This window comes from Polypterus senegalus, chromosome 1 (genome assembly GCF_016835505.1).
Source record: "Polypterus senegalus isolate Bchr_013 chromosome 1, ASM1683550v1, whole genome shotgun sequence".
Lineage (NCBI taxonomy): Eukaryota > Metazoa > Chordata > Cladistia > Polypteriformes > Polypteridae > Polypterus > Polypterus senegalus.
Window position 1 is genome coordinate 38,518,568 of NC_053154.1, and position 15,476 is coordinate 38,534,043.

At 39.9% G+C, this 15,476-nt stretch overlaps 1 protein-coding gene across 2 annotated transcripts in view; it reads right to left on the reverse strand.

The window, feature by feature from the left end:
- LOC120525025 (erythroid membrane-associated protein-like) overlaps positions 1-15,476 on the reverse strand; it is a 103,903-nt gene that overhangs the window by 42,426 nt on the left and 46,001 nt on the right. For both annotated transcript variants that reach the window (XM_039746972.1, XM_039746963.1), the window contains one exon: positions 6,825-6,851. In XM_039746972.1, the coding sequence (XP_039602906.1) occupies positions 6,825-6,851 (27 nt within the window). The remainder of the gene's footprint in view (positions 1-6,824; positions 6,852-15,476) is intronic.

Sequence of the window (15,476 nt, forward strand, 5' to 3'; positions counted from 1 at the left end):
TTTGTCTTAGACAATGACCTTTATCGTGTAGCAATGCATGATGGGCAGGAGAGAAGGCTACTTCTAATTCCACGTACCTTCTGGCGGCAGGTCTGCGAGCTAGCACACGCCCACCTCGTAGGTGGCCACTTGGGCATCGAGAAAACCGTGGAGCGGATCAAGCTCTGTTTCAACTGGCCAGGGATCAATGAGGAGGTTTGTTGCTTTTGCGCTTCCTGCCCGGAGTGTCAACTGCGACAAATTCCTAGAAAGGAACCGTGCTCCTCTTGTTCCTATACCCTTAATTGACATTCCCTTCCACAGAATTGGGGTCGATTTGGTCGGACCCTAGAGCCCTCAGCCTGAGGACACAAGTACATTTTAGTCCTCGTGGATTATGCTACAAAATCCCCGAAGCTGTTCCGATGCGCTCAGCTACCTCTAAAGCCATCGCACGGGAATTACTAGGGGTCTTTGCGCACGTGGGTATCCCCAAGGAAGTCTTGACAGACCAAGGGACACCTTTCACCTTGGAGAAGTTCAAGGAGACTGCCAAGTTACTGAAAATAAAGCATTTAAAGACTGCGGTGTATCATCCTCAAACCGACGGATTAGTGGAGAGGTTTAATCAGACTCTCAAACAAATGCTGTGTAAGGTGGTCAGCGAGGATGGAAGGAACTGGGATCAGCTCCTTCCCCTCGTCCTTTTTGCCTATCAGGAAGTCCCACAAGCCTCCACGGGGTTCTCCCCTTTTGAATTACTGTATGGGCGACAACCTCGGGGCATATTAGATATTCTAAAATAAGGATGGGAAGAAGAGGCTCTTCCCTCTACAAACATATTAGAGTATATCGCAGTTACGTGATAGATTTGGAAAGATTCGCCTCTCTTTAAAAGTCACATGGAAGAGGCTCAAGCAGCACAGGCCCTACTACAACCGCGCACGTCTCTTTGGGAGTTCCAACCGAGAGATCGGGTCATGGTCCTAGTGCCTACCTCCCACTCTAAGTTGCTTGCCCATTGGCAAGGCCCCTACGAAGTTAAGGAGAGGAAGGGACTGGTCGACTATTTGGTGAGTCAATCCCAATGCGGGCCAAAGGACCGGGTTTATCATGTGAACCTGCTGAAACCGTGGAAGGACAGGGACCCCGATCCCTCCTCACTCTTCGCTCACACACACAGCCTTAACTTCAGTACGGACTTAAGTCCCAGACAACGGCAGGAGCTGGAAACAGTTATCCGGGCCGTTCGGGAGGTAGTCAGTGAGAACCCCGGAAGGACCTCTCTGGTTGAGCACAACATTGTGACAGAGCCCGGGGTTATTGTCCGAGAACGCCTGTATCGTCTTCTCGAGGCAAAAGGGCTGAAGTGGAGCTTGAGATCAAGCGCATGCTGGAACTAGGTGTGATTGAGGAAAGTTATAGTCCCTGGTCCAGCCCCATTGTGCTCGTCGGTAAGCCTGACGGGAGTTGGAGGTTCTGCAATGACTTCCGTCGGCTTAATCAAGTCTCCCAATTTGATGCCTATCCAATGCCACGAGTGGACATCCTCCTCGAGAGGCTTGGACAGGCTCAATATGACCACACTTGACATGACAAAGGGTACTGGCAGGTTCCTTTAACGGACTCCTGAAGGAAAAACCGCGTTTAGTACCCCTAGCGGACACTGGCAGTATCGTGTCCTTCCATTTGGGTTACACGGGGCTCCAGCAACCTTCCAGCGTCTGGTGGACAAAGTGCTTCGGCCTCATAACTCATACAGTGCTGCCTACCTGGATGACGTGGTCATCTATTCCAGCACATGGAGGGAACACCTACAGCATGTCCGAGCGGTATTGCGGACACTTGGTGAGGCCGGGCTCCGGATTAATCCCAAGAAATGCTTCTTTGGATTGAGCGAGGCCAAATATTTAGGCTACCTGGTGGGTCGGGTACCGTAAGGCCACAGTGCTCCAAAATTGATGCCATTCTGAAATGGCCCGTCCATGAACCAAGCGGCAGGTCCAAGCCTTTCGGTTAGCGGGTACTACCGCCGGTTTGTACCCCGGTTTTCGGAGAGAGCGGCGCCCTTGACTGATTTAACAAAGAAGAGGGCCCCGAACATTGTGGTATGGACTGAGAAGACAGGCGCTGCATTTGGTGACTTAAAGCAGGCCCTTACGTCCGCACCTATTTTGATGGCACCTAACTTTTCTTTGCCTTTCATCCTCCAGGCGGACGCTTGGACACAGGCCTGGGGCCGTGCTGAGCCAAAGTGTTGATAGTGTGGAACACCCCATCATGTTCCTGAGCCGGAAACTGTTGGACCGGAATACCAGGTATGCAGAGGTGGAGATGGCTTTGGCGATTAAATGGGCGATTACTCAGCTTAGGTACTACCTGTTGGGCCGGGAATTCACCCTTGTCACGGACCATGCACCTCTACAGTGGATGGCCCTGCACAAGGAGTCGAATCCGCGGGTCACCCGGTGGTTTCTTGACCTACAGCCGTATAAGTTTTCGCTCGTTCATCGCCGAGGTGCTCTCCATGCCAACGCTGATGCTCTTTCTCGGGTTCACGACCTCTCGGTTAGGGTCGCCCGACCCAACGGGTTTGGGCTAAGGGGGGGGCCTTGTCACACACGTGCGCTTGTGAGGCAGCTAAAGGGCTTGAGTGAAGGCAGTTCTGAGGCATGCCGGGATGTGGCAGAGTGCACTGACTCTTTTCTCCCTTCCTGTAGACCATTCCGGGAGATTCCACCTGGCTCTCTTGACGTCACTTCCGGGACCGAGCCAATGGAAGTAGACCTTACCAGCTCCGGCCCCTCTGATGTCACGCCCAGGCTTGATCCAATGATTGAAGAACACGTGCCCAATCCTTATGACCTCACTTCCTGTCTTCCCCTTTAAAAGCCTGCCCTTTTTCCCTTTTCCCTCAGTCTTGTTTTGGACTCAATGGTATGCACATCAATGCTGTTTATTGTGAGAAATAACAACTTTTGCAGCCAGGATACCAGAATATATGGATGGCTGCCCCAAACCTTCATCTGAGTATGTCTCATCTTTGTGACAGCAGTCATACTGAGCCATCAGTCATTCTGATGATCTGAATGAAGTTCAATGTTTAGGGCCTCTCACCAGTGACAGAAGCTGCAGCTTTCTTTTCAGTTGATAAAAGTACAATATATTTTTACATATAAATATACTAGGGGGCTCTGCCCTCTGTTCGCTTCACTCGTTAACCCCCGGGCAGGCGCTATGCACCAGCCACTTCGCATCTTTGCCACTCGCGTATGTAGATTTCACTTTCACCAAACAACAAATCTTTAAATTCTCTTGGATACGCCTCTTCTTTGGGAATAAAAACTACTTTTCCATGAAGGCAACACAAATTAGATGATCTACAAGTTTCCGACTTAAAGTTTAAGGCCGAACAAGATCTACATACTTCTGTCATATCACCTATGTCCATATATTCAATCTCGTTTTGCTGTTCCGTTATTTCACCGACTAAAAATTTCTGTTTGTTAGTGCTAATGTGATCTTTACTATCAGTTTTTTGAGACTTTCGAATTTTAGTACTTTCAAAATCTCTAACCTGCTCTGCACGTGTATCGCGCCAACGTTTCTGAACCTCTTTACGATGTTCTACTTTGTCTTCTACTCTTTGTCTTTTATTTCCAACCCAGCTTGAAGCTGAGAACACAGGAACTGTGTCTGACAATAGTATTCACACAAATGAGAAGTGATTGGACTGTGGGTGTGGTTGTAAATGTTTGAGAGGAGGGCAGGACTTGTCAAAATCTCTTGGCAAAAAGTCTTGTCTCGCGGGACCTGAAATTATCTCTTGCAGGACTTGAAATTATCTCCAAAAAAGTCTCGTCTCAGGATTTCTATTTATAATAGAAAGATGTTAAAATAAAAATTAATAAAAATATTTTACAGTTACCATTCTGAAGTATCTTCTTCCATATAACTTCATTGGAGTCTAAGTGTGTTTCAGACCACTCACATTACTATTAAGTATATAATACATAATTATTACTGCAACCATTAGTTACTGTTAATCTGGGAAACTGAATAAAATGAACTTGAATAATGCCAATAGCATTTGCAAAAACTGTATATTAATTATGTAATGTACATATTCAGCACCTTAACATACTTTGATATTTAATTAGTCTGCTATAGTTAACAAGTGGCAAATCTCTCTTTCTTAATTCCAGCCATGTTTCCTATTTGTACAATGTATTATTACAAGCATGGATCATTCATACTGCTCAAGTGGTACTTTTTTAAGTTGCTGAAAAGACTGTGGCTGTCTTTGTTATATTTTTTATTTAAATAAAACTAAATAAAGCAGCAAACAACAGGATAGCCTGTAATTGCAGTAATATACTTTACATTTTCTAGCTATCCCATAATTAGCCATATATTGCATTAGCTTCACACATAAAATCTCAGGTACTCAATCTGTTAATTTTACACTGTTCTCCAAGTCAATTCAGTCATGACCGATGTTCTTGACAAACGTTTCTCCAGTCTCCTTAAATATTACGAGACACAATTTGCACTAGTGGAACCCACTGAGCCTTCATTTTAGAACAAGGCTTATTTAAATGAAATTTATTCAGCTAAGACTTAGTTCAGGAGATGGCCAGGAATCCAAGAGCTGATAACTAATAAAAAAGAATCTAACAAGACATGAAGAATTTGTTTTTTGTTTTTTAGCCAACAGCTTGAACAATGAATAATTTGCATGGCCATCATTTATACCTTTGGGAAAAGACATCAGGCTATCATTTTGAGTGTTTTTTGCCCAAAGAGACACCATGTGGCATTGCATAAATGGTAAAAAATAGTGCTTCAAAATAAAAAAGAATGACTAAACAATAGACATCCCAGGAACACTATGACACTATACACATAGATCTATTACTCAGCACTATTAAGTAGGGATTAATAAGAATCGTTTAACATTTACCCATTTTAAGGAGGAAACTCACTGATGAAATCACACAACTGTTAGCACCTGTCTGTGTTAGCTTCTTCTTCAAATGGCACTTTACAATAATATTGATGAGAAAGAAATTACTTTACTATGTGAAAAGGCTTCGCTGTTGCATAGTTTAGTGAGTTAAGAAAAGCACACTAAGTGACTCATTTTGCTTCATTGGTTTGGTTTAGCATATCAGACTTCGAGGAATTGTTTTCCTAATTAACTATTCTCCCAACTTTTCTAAAATTGTGTGTTGTTCGTTCCCATAATAAATAAGCAAACCTTGCAATTGGTCGATTTACAGTGGGTATATAAAAGAATCACCCCCTTCAAAATATTAATATTTCTAAATGAAGACACAAATAAAAAATATTTTTCCATTTTTCCATCTATTTAGTCAATGCAACTTAACAGCAACAATTCAGAACAAAATAAATAAATTAAAAAAACAGAATCACCAAGATTTTTAAAGGATCGTCCCCTCCTAAAAATACTTGTAAACTCAATCAGGTGTAACTAATCACCTTCTTCATTGCACACCAATCAATTGCAATCATTCTGATTAGTTATTAGCTATTCCTGGAGTGTTCCAGTGCATGGAAGTGCAACTGAAAGCATACAATCAACTATGGGTGGCAAAGCACTGTCAGAAGATCTCAGGGATAAAGTTGTGGACAGGCACAAGTCAGGAGATAGATACAAAAAAAAAATCAAAGGCTTTATCAATCTCTAGGAACACAATAAAGCCCATAATCAAGAAGTGGAAAGTGTTTGGTACTTCAAGGACCTTTCCCAGATCAGGCCATCCCTCCAAAGAGCCTGGAAGAGCAAGGAGGAAACTGGTCAGAGAAGTTACCAAGATGCCTATGGCAACTTTGAAGCAGTTACTGGAGTTTTTGGCAAAGATTGGTCATTGTGTGCATGGAACAACAATGTCACAAATGCTCCAAAAATGTGACTTGTAAGGGAGGGTTGTGAGTGAAAAGCCACTCCTCATGAAAGGTCACATTATGTCTCAATTGAGCTTTGCTAAAATGCATCTTGAAGATTCTGAGGCCAAATGGAAAAATATGTTATAGTCAGATGAGATGAAATTCAAACTATTTGGCCTCAACGCCAAAAGATATATCTGATGGAAAGCCAGTACAGCTGACCATTCTAAGAACACACCAAACCTTCAGTAAAACATGGAGGTGGTGGCATCCTTTTGTGGGGTTGTTTCTCTGCAGTAGGGACTATGGCACTTGTCAATACAGAAGGAAAAATGGATGGGGAAATATACCGCAAATTCTTGAGGAAAACCTGCAGCCCTCTACTAGGAGGTTGTCAATGAGAAGAAGGGTCACCATCCAGCATAGTAAATGACCCAAAGCACACAGAAATGTTGATCTTTCAGTGGCTGAAGGAGCAAAAGGTGAATGTCCTTGCATGGCCTAGTCAGAGCCCAGACTTAATGGCAATCCATCAGTTTTCACCATCCAATCTGACTGAGCTTAAACAGTTCTGTAAAGAAGAGTGGGCAAATAAATTTGGTAGAGAATAATCCCAACAGACTCATGGCTGTAATCAAAGCAATATTTCACAAAGTGTGTGTGTTTTGTTTTTTTATTTTTTATTGTTGTTATTATATCTTTCATTTCAGGCTGCAAAGCAACAAAATAGGAATATTTTGAAAGGGGAGGTTTGACCTGAGTCTGCGGTTTGTGTCAGATTGCCTACCACCAGTGGACACTTATTGTAGCTACATTTTCCCAAGGTTGGAGAAGGTCAGCCCATGGTAAGATGACAACAGATTTTTTCAAGTGTCATAAAAGTAAGAGGAGTACTTTACAAATGTGCAAGATTGCAAGATTAGAAGAAACTTTACCTGAATTTTGAATCAGAGGTTGACTTCCTATAAAGAAGGAAAAAAAAAAATTCAGAGAATAATTACTATAATCCACCAAAGTATAAGTGGCTGAAAATGAAAACAATTGTCATACAAAATAAAATGTAACTCTCTTAAAAGTAAAATAAATCAAGTGTGTAAATTTCAAAGCAAGATGATGTATTGACTGCACACGACAGTATTTGCTTTGAATAGCGATGAAATCAGAAGATGGACCATAAATCATTTCTTGCCAATGTAGCAAAGAGTAGTATGTTAGTTATAATTTCACTTTGTTTTAGTTATGAACGTCCCCAAAATTACTTGATCCTTTTAAACAGTTAACAGCATACTGACAATATAATCTATTGTAATATGGGCGGTAATTGATGTTACACCTCACAACATGCATGTACCATGTTCCTTGGCTCTACCGCCAGAAGCGTGGTGGACGCTGGTGGGGTAGGTTGTGGTTTCAGTTCTCCCTAAGATTTTCTTTATTTTTATTTCATTTATTTTGTATTAATAATTTGTAATTGACTTAATTTATTATTTAATAGGCATAGGGGAGAAGCTGCTTATGTGACACCCTGTTCCTTTTTTTCCTTTTGTTTTGGAAAGGTATGCTATTTTGTTAAGAATATTTAATTATAAAATTAGGATTTTTTTTTTGTATAAAGCTATGTGTATTGTAAATAGTTCTCTCTGGAAAATGTGAGTAATTTCTGTGTTTTATATGCAATGAGTTTATAGTGTAAATAAAAGGCGAGAAGCACAGTGGACACTGTGGGCGCATAGGGGAGAAGCCGCTTATGTGATGCCCTGTTCCTTTTTTTCCTTTTGTTTTGGAAAGTTTCTTGGAGAGGAAAATAAAAGCTTCTGTTTTGACCCTACATGCCTCCGACTTGACGATCATTTACATGATGCAGAGAAAGGCAGATTGCAGTCGGTTGCACCAATGTCCAGACTTGTAAGATATAATTTAGTAAGCACAACCCTGAACATGTAACAAAGAGAAAGGTCAGAAACACAACTTCTACAATGTATAAAGCCAAAGTCAACAATTTAAACATAAATCTTAGCTGAGGGGCAGAAAAGAGTTCAAAACCAGAGATACTTTTAAAGGTCTAACATTTCGGTTATATCAACAAAGATAGACAGTAAGCACTCTGTGGTGCCACCATGTAAGTCATTACGCTGATAAAGTCCCATGGAGCGAACTCTGGCAGAGGAGAATGTGTACCTAACTATGGGTGCTCAAAATTGCAGAGCCCATAACAAAAACAAAACTGTGTAGCTGGTGAACAAATATACCACTAAAACTGCATTTGACTCAAAACCCAATGTGACGACCAGTGTCCCTAACCTCTAAAACTCAAAAAGAAATCTCAATTATTGTTGAAGGTCATGGAGAAATTGTAAAAAATTAAAAAAAAAAAACCATCAGATCAGTACAGCCCTCTCACTACAAAGGTGTGAATTCCAGATGTGCCCATCAGGTTTACCTAGATTCCTCAAGTGTAACATCTGTAATAATGCAGGGTTGGTACAACATCTGCTTTAACCCAAGAACAATCCTTGGGACCATAAACCCTCCAATGAATCAAATATTATATAAGGTTACTACGTCATGAATCCAAAATATTTTGAAATTCAAGAAATATAGAGTCGATCCAAAAATGGGCCAGAAAACACTCACCCTTTTCTGAATCACATGTATTATACCTATGAGCCAGTTTTTAGGATGGGACTCTTAGGTGCATGCTACACATTTTGGACCACATATCACTTGACAAAGGTTTCCTTCAAATTCTCCTTTATTAGCTCCCAGACTACCTTTAACCTGTGTACATATTCCAATACATTGGATACTGAAGATACACAGTAAGTGAAGGAAACTTGAGCAGTCAATGCTGGTAACACTCAAAAGGGACTCTCAAAAGGCAACACTTTACTGGAAATTGTGTTAAAGCAGGTTGTATGCAAACTCTGACATTCGCAGCACATTCATCCAGGCTGATAGAGTAGAATGTACAGTATGGTACAATATAAATACCTCTTCACATGCTGATATAATAATAATAATAATAATAATAATAATACATTGTATTTATTAAAAGGCGCCTTTCTAAACATTCCAAGACACCGAACAATAGACAAAAACACAGATTATAAACAAAAGTTAAATATAAAAGTTAAAATCAGACAGAGCAATTGTAGTCAAAGAGAAGAAGCAGTCTTAAACAAATGAGTTTTAAGTTTAGATTTGAAAAGTGAAAATTATTCAATTTTTCTAAGCTCAGATGGTAGTGAATTCCAGAGCTAGGGAGCAGAGTAACTGAATGCTCTGCTCCCCATAGTAGTAAGACATATGAAGGGGACAGTCATGTGGATGGAGGAAGAGGATCTCAGAGTACGGGAGGGAATGGCAACATGGAGGAGGTCAGACAGATATGGAGGGGCAAGGTTGTGGATAGTCTTAAAAGTTAGTAGGAGAATTTTGAATTGAATTTGGAACTTAACTGGAAGCCAGTGAAGTTGCTGCAAAACGGGAGTGATATGGTGAATAGAGGGGGTTCTAGTAAGGATGTGGGCAACTGAATTCTGGGCCAGATTAAGCTTATAAAGATATGTGCGAGAAAGACCAAAGAAAAGGGAATTGTAATAATTCAGACGAGAAGTGACAAGGCTATGAACAAAGATAGCAGTGGCGTGGGGAGTGAAGGAGGGGTGAATATGATTAATGTTACACAAGTGGAAATATGCAGACCGGGAGATGTTATTGATGTGGGACTGAAAGGATAAAGTACTGTCAAGGATGACACCCAGACTCTTAACCTGTGGGGAAAGGGAGACAAAGGAATTATCAATAACAAAGGAAAAATGGTCAGTTTGTGATAATATTGATTTTGTACCAATGAAGAGAACCTTTGTTTTGTCACTATTTAATTTAAGAAAATTAGAAGAAAACCAGGATTTGATTTCTGCTATGCAATCAATAAGTGAGGAGAATGGAAAGGAAACAGTAGATCTGCTAGTGTGGTATTGTTGGGTTTCATCAGCATAACAGTGGAAGCTAATGTTATATTTACAAAAGATATTACCAAGGGAAAGGAGGTAAATGATGAAAAGGAGGGGTCCCATGACAGAGCACTGGGGCACACCTGAAGTAACAGCGGTGAGTTGGGATGTGAAAGTTTTAAGCTGAATGAACTGAGTGTGTCCAGAGAGATAAGATCTGAACCAATCTAGTGGAGTGTGGGTAATGCCAATCGAAGGTAATCTATTAAGAAGAGTAGTGTTGCAAATAGTGTCAAAGGCTGCACTCGGATCAAGGAGGATGAGAACAGTAATTAAACCAGAATCAGCTGCCATAAGGAGGTCATTAGTCCTTATTATAAGTGCCGTTTCTGTACTGTGGAGGGGACGAAAACCAGACTGGAACTGTTCATTCAGATTATTTTGAGATAAATGAGAATGAAGTTGAATAGCCACTGCTTTTTCAAGAATTTTGGAAATGAAGGGTAGATTAGAAATAGGATGAAAATTACTGAAATTAGTCAGATCATTACCAGGATTTTTCAGTATTGGGGTTATTGTGGCAGTTTTAAAAGATGAAGGAACACTACCTGTAGTGAGAGAAGAGTGGATTATAGCAGAGATAAGAGGGACCAGAGAGGGGAGGCAGGCTTTGACCAGAACTGTACTCTTTCTATCTGTCCATTTTCCTTGAAATTATAACTTGCCATTAAATTAACCACATGACCCATCTTGTTACAAAAGAAATGTCAGAAGCGAGATACAAATTGAGATTCTTCATCTTATACAATAGAGAAGGAGGGACCATGAAAATGAACTACAACTACATAGAATGTATTAGTAAATTCTTTGGCAGAATGAAGTTTCTAGAGTACAGTACTATGAAATGGGCACATTTACTGTAAAAAAAATTATCTACTATAACAAAAAACCCACTGGGCTGGTTTACACTTTATGCTCAGGACATGCACGTGCACACATCATGGCTGCCACGCCTTCCCAGTATTCATTTGACGCGTCCTCTGAGCACGTCCACAGAAATTAACACAACGCATGCGTGAGTTGCAGTACCAGCACAAAAGCAGGGATGCAGTGTATTCAAGTTGGAACATAATGTCAGAGTCTCTGTTTACTATCAACATGTGACAGCAAGCCGTTTTCCGGATTCTACAGGATCAATGTGTGTGCTTCAATGTTTGATGAATTGTTCGATGTGATGATGCAAAATGCTGACATACAAATGTATTCATGGTGTTTTTCAAGCATTTACATTTCCCATGATAATGATGTGATACATTTTAAAGGTCTCATATACCATCTTCTTTGCATTTTTTTAAAATCTTCACAACAGCATCAGAATGTACAGTGGGACACAGTGAAAAGGTCTGTTTTGTAATTAAAGTGGAAATTTTGGCTTTAATCTCGAAATTTCCACTTTAATCTCGTAGTTTGTCATTAAAACAGAACTTCATAAAAGTAATTTTAAAACCGACTCAATTGTTAATCGCTACATGCTTCTGAAGAAATACATTAAATGATGAAATGCATTAAAGAATGTATATTATATTTTATAGATAAATACTTAACTTCATTTAAATAATGAATACTGTTAATAATTACACGTGTGGGGGTGGCACAGTGGTGGAACGATAGCTCTGCTCTCTCACAGAGAGTCACGTCCCTTGTGTTTTTCTGGTGAGTTTTCACAGTCTGCTCCAGTTTCCTTCCAAAGACATGCAGGTTTGGGAATTTGGTGATGCTAAAATGACGCTAGTGTATGTGTGTGCTTGTATTCACCTTGTAATGCCCTGTCCAGGGTTTGTTTCTGTCTCACGCCCGTTGCATGTTGGAATAGATGCATCCCTGCTATCTCGCAATGCAACCTGGTGGAATCATCCAGATTTACATAAATTACGAACACAAGTATAAACAGTGCAATGCTTTTGTAGCAGTAGTGTCTGCAACTGCACATATTGCATTGCATTAAGTGTAAACCTAGCCTAAGAATTCGGCAACTCACTAATGAAGTCCACAGATATTGCCTCCTATGGACAATTAGAAGATGAATTAGGCTGCACCTGCTCAATCAGGCATTCCTGAGATGGTTGTGCCCTATTACAACTTCAAATGGCAGTGCATAATCATCTATTTCCCGACCACCTTATCTTACCAGAAATAATGTTGGAGGAGATCTTTAATTCTGGCTGTACCCAGATAGCCAAACACAGAGGAGGAGAAGCCTAATACTGTAATACATAATTCAGGGGAGACATAAAATTGTACTGCTTGCACAAGGTGACATCAGTTAGAGAGAGAATTGCATCAGGAGGTGGCATGGACAAATCAGAATTCACACAGGTGTCCAAAGAAGAGAACAGTAAATTGTAACCAGAGCCCAAAAAGTAATACACAGTTTGTAGTCAGAGAATGGGAATAGTTGTAACCATTAACTCAGAACTTAACAATAAGAGAGATTCTTTTTGTTTTTTGTTAATGAATAAAAATCTTGGACAACCAGGAAGTGTAAGATGCTGACCTGTTTAGTATTGCGTTAATGATGTCACATGTTGCACATGTTTGGTCACAAAGCTTAGCAATGGCACAGCAACCATCAACAAAAATCACCTACTCCTTGTGCCCATAAGGAATATAAAGTAGTGCTGCTGGAGGAATTGAATTATATTTAACAAATGTAAAAATACAGTACATGAAACTAAGATCAACTATTACTAATATACTGCTTGACCCTCAACTATGAATTATACCTAAATCATTTTAATAGCGACTGAACAATTTGAAAAAAAAATTAAAATAAGCTGTGACAAAAATTTACCCTCAGGATCTTCATTTCAACAGTATCTACAAATAATGATGATATAACAAACAGCATGCCACATTTAAATTTTGTAGTCCATCATAAAATTTAAATAAACATGAATGCAAATTTTGTATGTGGAAAAAGTAGGTTCAGTGAGCCTTTTGTATCCACAGGTTTGGCATCTGCGGAAAGGTCTACAAAGCAAAGGTTCAATTTACCACACACCGAGGACTATGCTGAATCCACACAAATGGAGTGATGTGTAAGCATGCCCTGCTGTAGCCTCCCGCCTACCTGAGGGAAAACAACATCCCTACAACCATTGCAAGATTTGTTTGATGATGCAAAAAGAAGTAAGAAACAGCTTCCTATAACAATATTTCTAACTAAAGCATCTGCAATTATGACTTTCAAAGCTTGAAGATCCCCAGCCCTCAACCTCCACAGATCCTGACATTAGTATTGCAGTGACCTCAGAATCTGGACCTGTGAGTGATATGCCCCTCAGGTGGAAGTGGACTGCCCAAGGAGCTGGCTTACCAAGCTGCTACAGCCAGTCGGGCTGGATACTTGGCTGCTGCTGAGTCTCAGATTTGGACCCTGGGCTTAGGTCTGCTCCCAGAGAGCTGGGAAAACAATCTTGCATGCGGGTTGCCTATCACCTGCAAAGTGAGTTGGAGCCAGGTGGAGTGCATGCGGTAATAAAGAGACAAAGCTGTTCGGAGTACATGATGCTGGTATCGCTGAAACTGCACTGTAAAGGCCAAATGGTCCTTTTTAGGGCCACTCACCAGCAATCATTGTATAGAGGCTATTCACAACACAGTGAAGCCGAGGATTTTCTTCATCTCTTACACTCCCTGCGTTTTTACAGTATTACAGAATATCCTCCAAAGCATCAACATCTGCAATCAGATTGTAAAACACAGTGTTGCTCTCCTCTGTTTCTTTTGGGTGGGGATTGAATTCAGTTTTGTTGCTTTCTTTTTTTAACTTTCTAATATTTTTTGTTTTCATTTTGTTTTTTTTAGTTTTAGCTTTCTTGTGTTTGTGTGCTTACTATGAAGTCCATTTGTTAAATAAGTTCAAATTGATTTTAGGCAATGTTATTTTCTTTAAATGAAATATAATAAAAAAATAAAGAAAGTGACCCTAAAAATAAACATTAAACAAACTAGAAAGTTGAAACCAAGAATCAGGAATATTTTTCACCTAATCAAAATCATAAGCCAAAAATCAAAGTAAGAAATAGAAGTCAAAAGCCAGGAACCAGGACATCTAACACTACTACACAACCCAAACACACAAGCCCAAAGGGTTTTTTGTTTAGTTTATCTGTAAACTCAGATTTAGATGCATCTGTGGTGGCAGTATTTAAAGCACCATGCTAGTCATACATGACTTCTGGAACACGCTCCCTAGCAACATGACATCATGTCCAGGCAACAGAGTTTCAGGATAGCAATGTTCTAGGAACATACATAAAACAAAACCAACATACTAAACTATTATTCAAATAAAAATAAGAAGCACAGAAACTAAATCTACATTTAACAAAAACCCAAAATCAGGAGAAAAGAAACAAAAATTAAAGGCAGGAAAAGTGTGTAATGCAGGTAAATCATAACACGGAGGAGTTGCAACAGCTCTGATTCAACTAAAATTTGACTGCCTCCTTTCAGAACTTCAGGCACAGAATTTTCTAGGCTCCAGATCTGGATTTTACTTTTTCATGATTAAAATCATGCAATATAAAGGCCCCCTTAGGATGAAGTTATTTCCGTACACCCATAGTGTCAGCCAGTTCTTTGAGTACCTCACTGGCGTTAGTATCCAGAACAACATAAATAATGGTAATAGTAGTGATTGGCAGACTCTTAAATATTCTATTATTAGATGTTTCAAAATCGGATGAAATTGTTTTGCTACAATCTTTATTTCAGTACACCAGATGCTGTTAATGAACATTCACAGGCCCATAACTGAAATGATAACAGTTCACAGTTTAGTCTACAATGTTGTTATGCAGCTAGGTCTTGGTTAAAATTAAGATACACCAGTCCCTAATTTATTTATGTACAGATAACCTGAGATTTAAATTGTCTAGTTTGTTCTTGAGTGATCCAAGCATTTCTCAGAAACATACTTGGAAGCAAAAGTTGATTTGACTTATCTTTTAGCCCAGCATACAGTCCTGGGGCCTCATATATAAAAGGTGCGTATGCACAAAAATGTTGCGTACTCCCATTTCTGCACTCAAATCGTGATGTATAAAACCTAAATTTGGAGTAAAGCCACACGCATTTTCATGCCAGCTAAATGCTTATTGTATGCAATTTCTCTGCTTGGTTTTTCAAACTGGTAGTACGCAGCGTCAAAGCAGTGCTTTTGTTCAAGTATAGTTTCCCTTTTCTTTTTTAGATCCACATCTCTGACGTGGCTTTATCAGAAGAGAATTATCAGTATACACCATCAAGCACATGCTGCCTCTGCCATGCGCACTGTCTATTGAACTTCTCCCATACAGCAAATGCTTCAGAGCCTTTCCTGTAGGGACATCGCGGTTCAGAAACAGTTTCATCCCAAGAACTATAAATGCACTCAATCAGTCCATCAAGTGCTCCTTGCAGAACTGTTTATACTTTTTAGTACAATCACCTCACTGTAAACTTGTGATACAGTTATAATATTACACAACCTCAGTCATATTATAAAGTGCATATTTACACATGATGATGATATCATTTGTAAAATGAAATGCAGCAAAATATATTTATTACATTATACAGATAAAA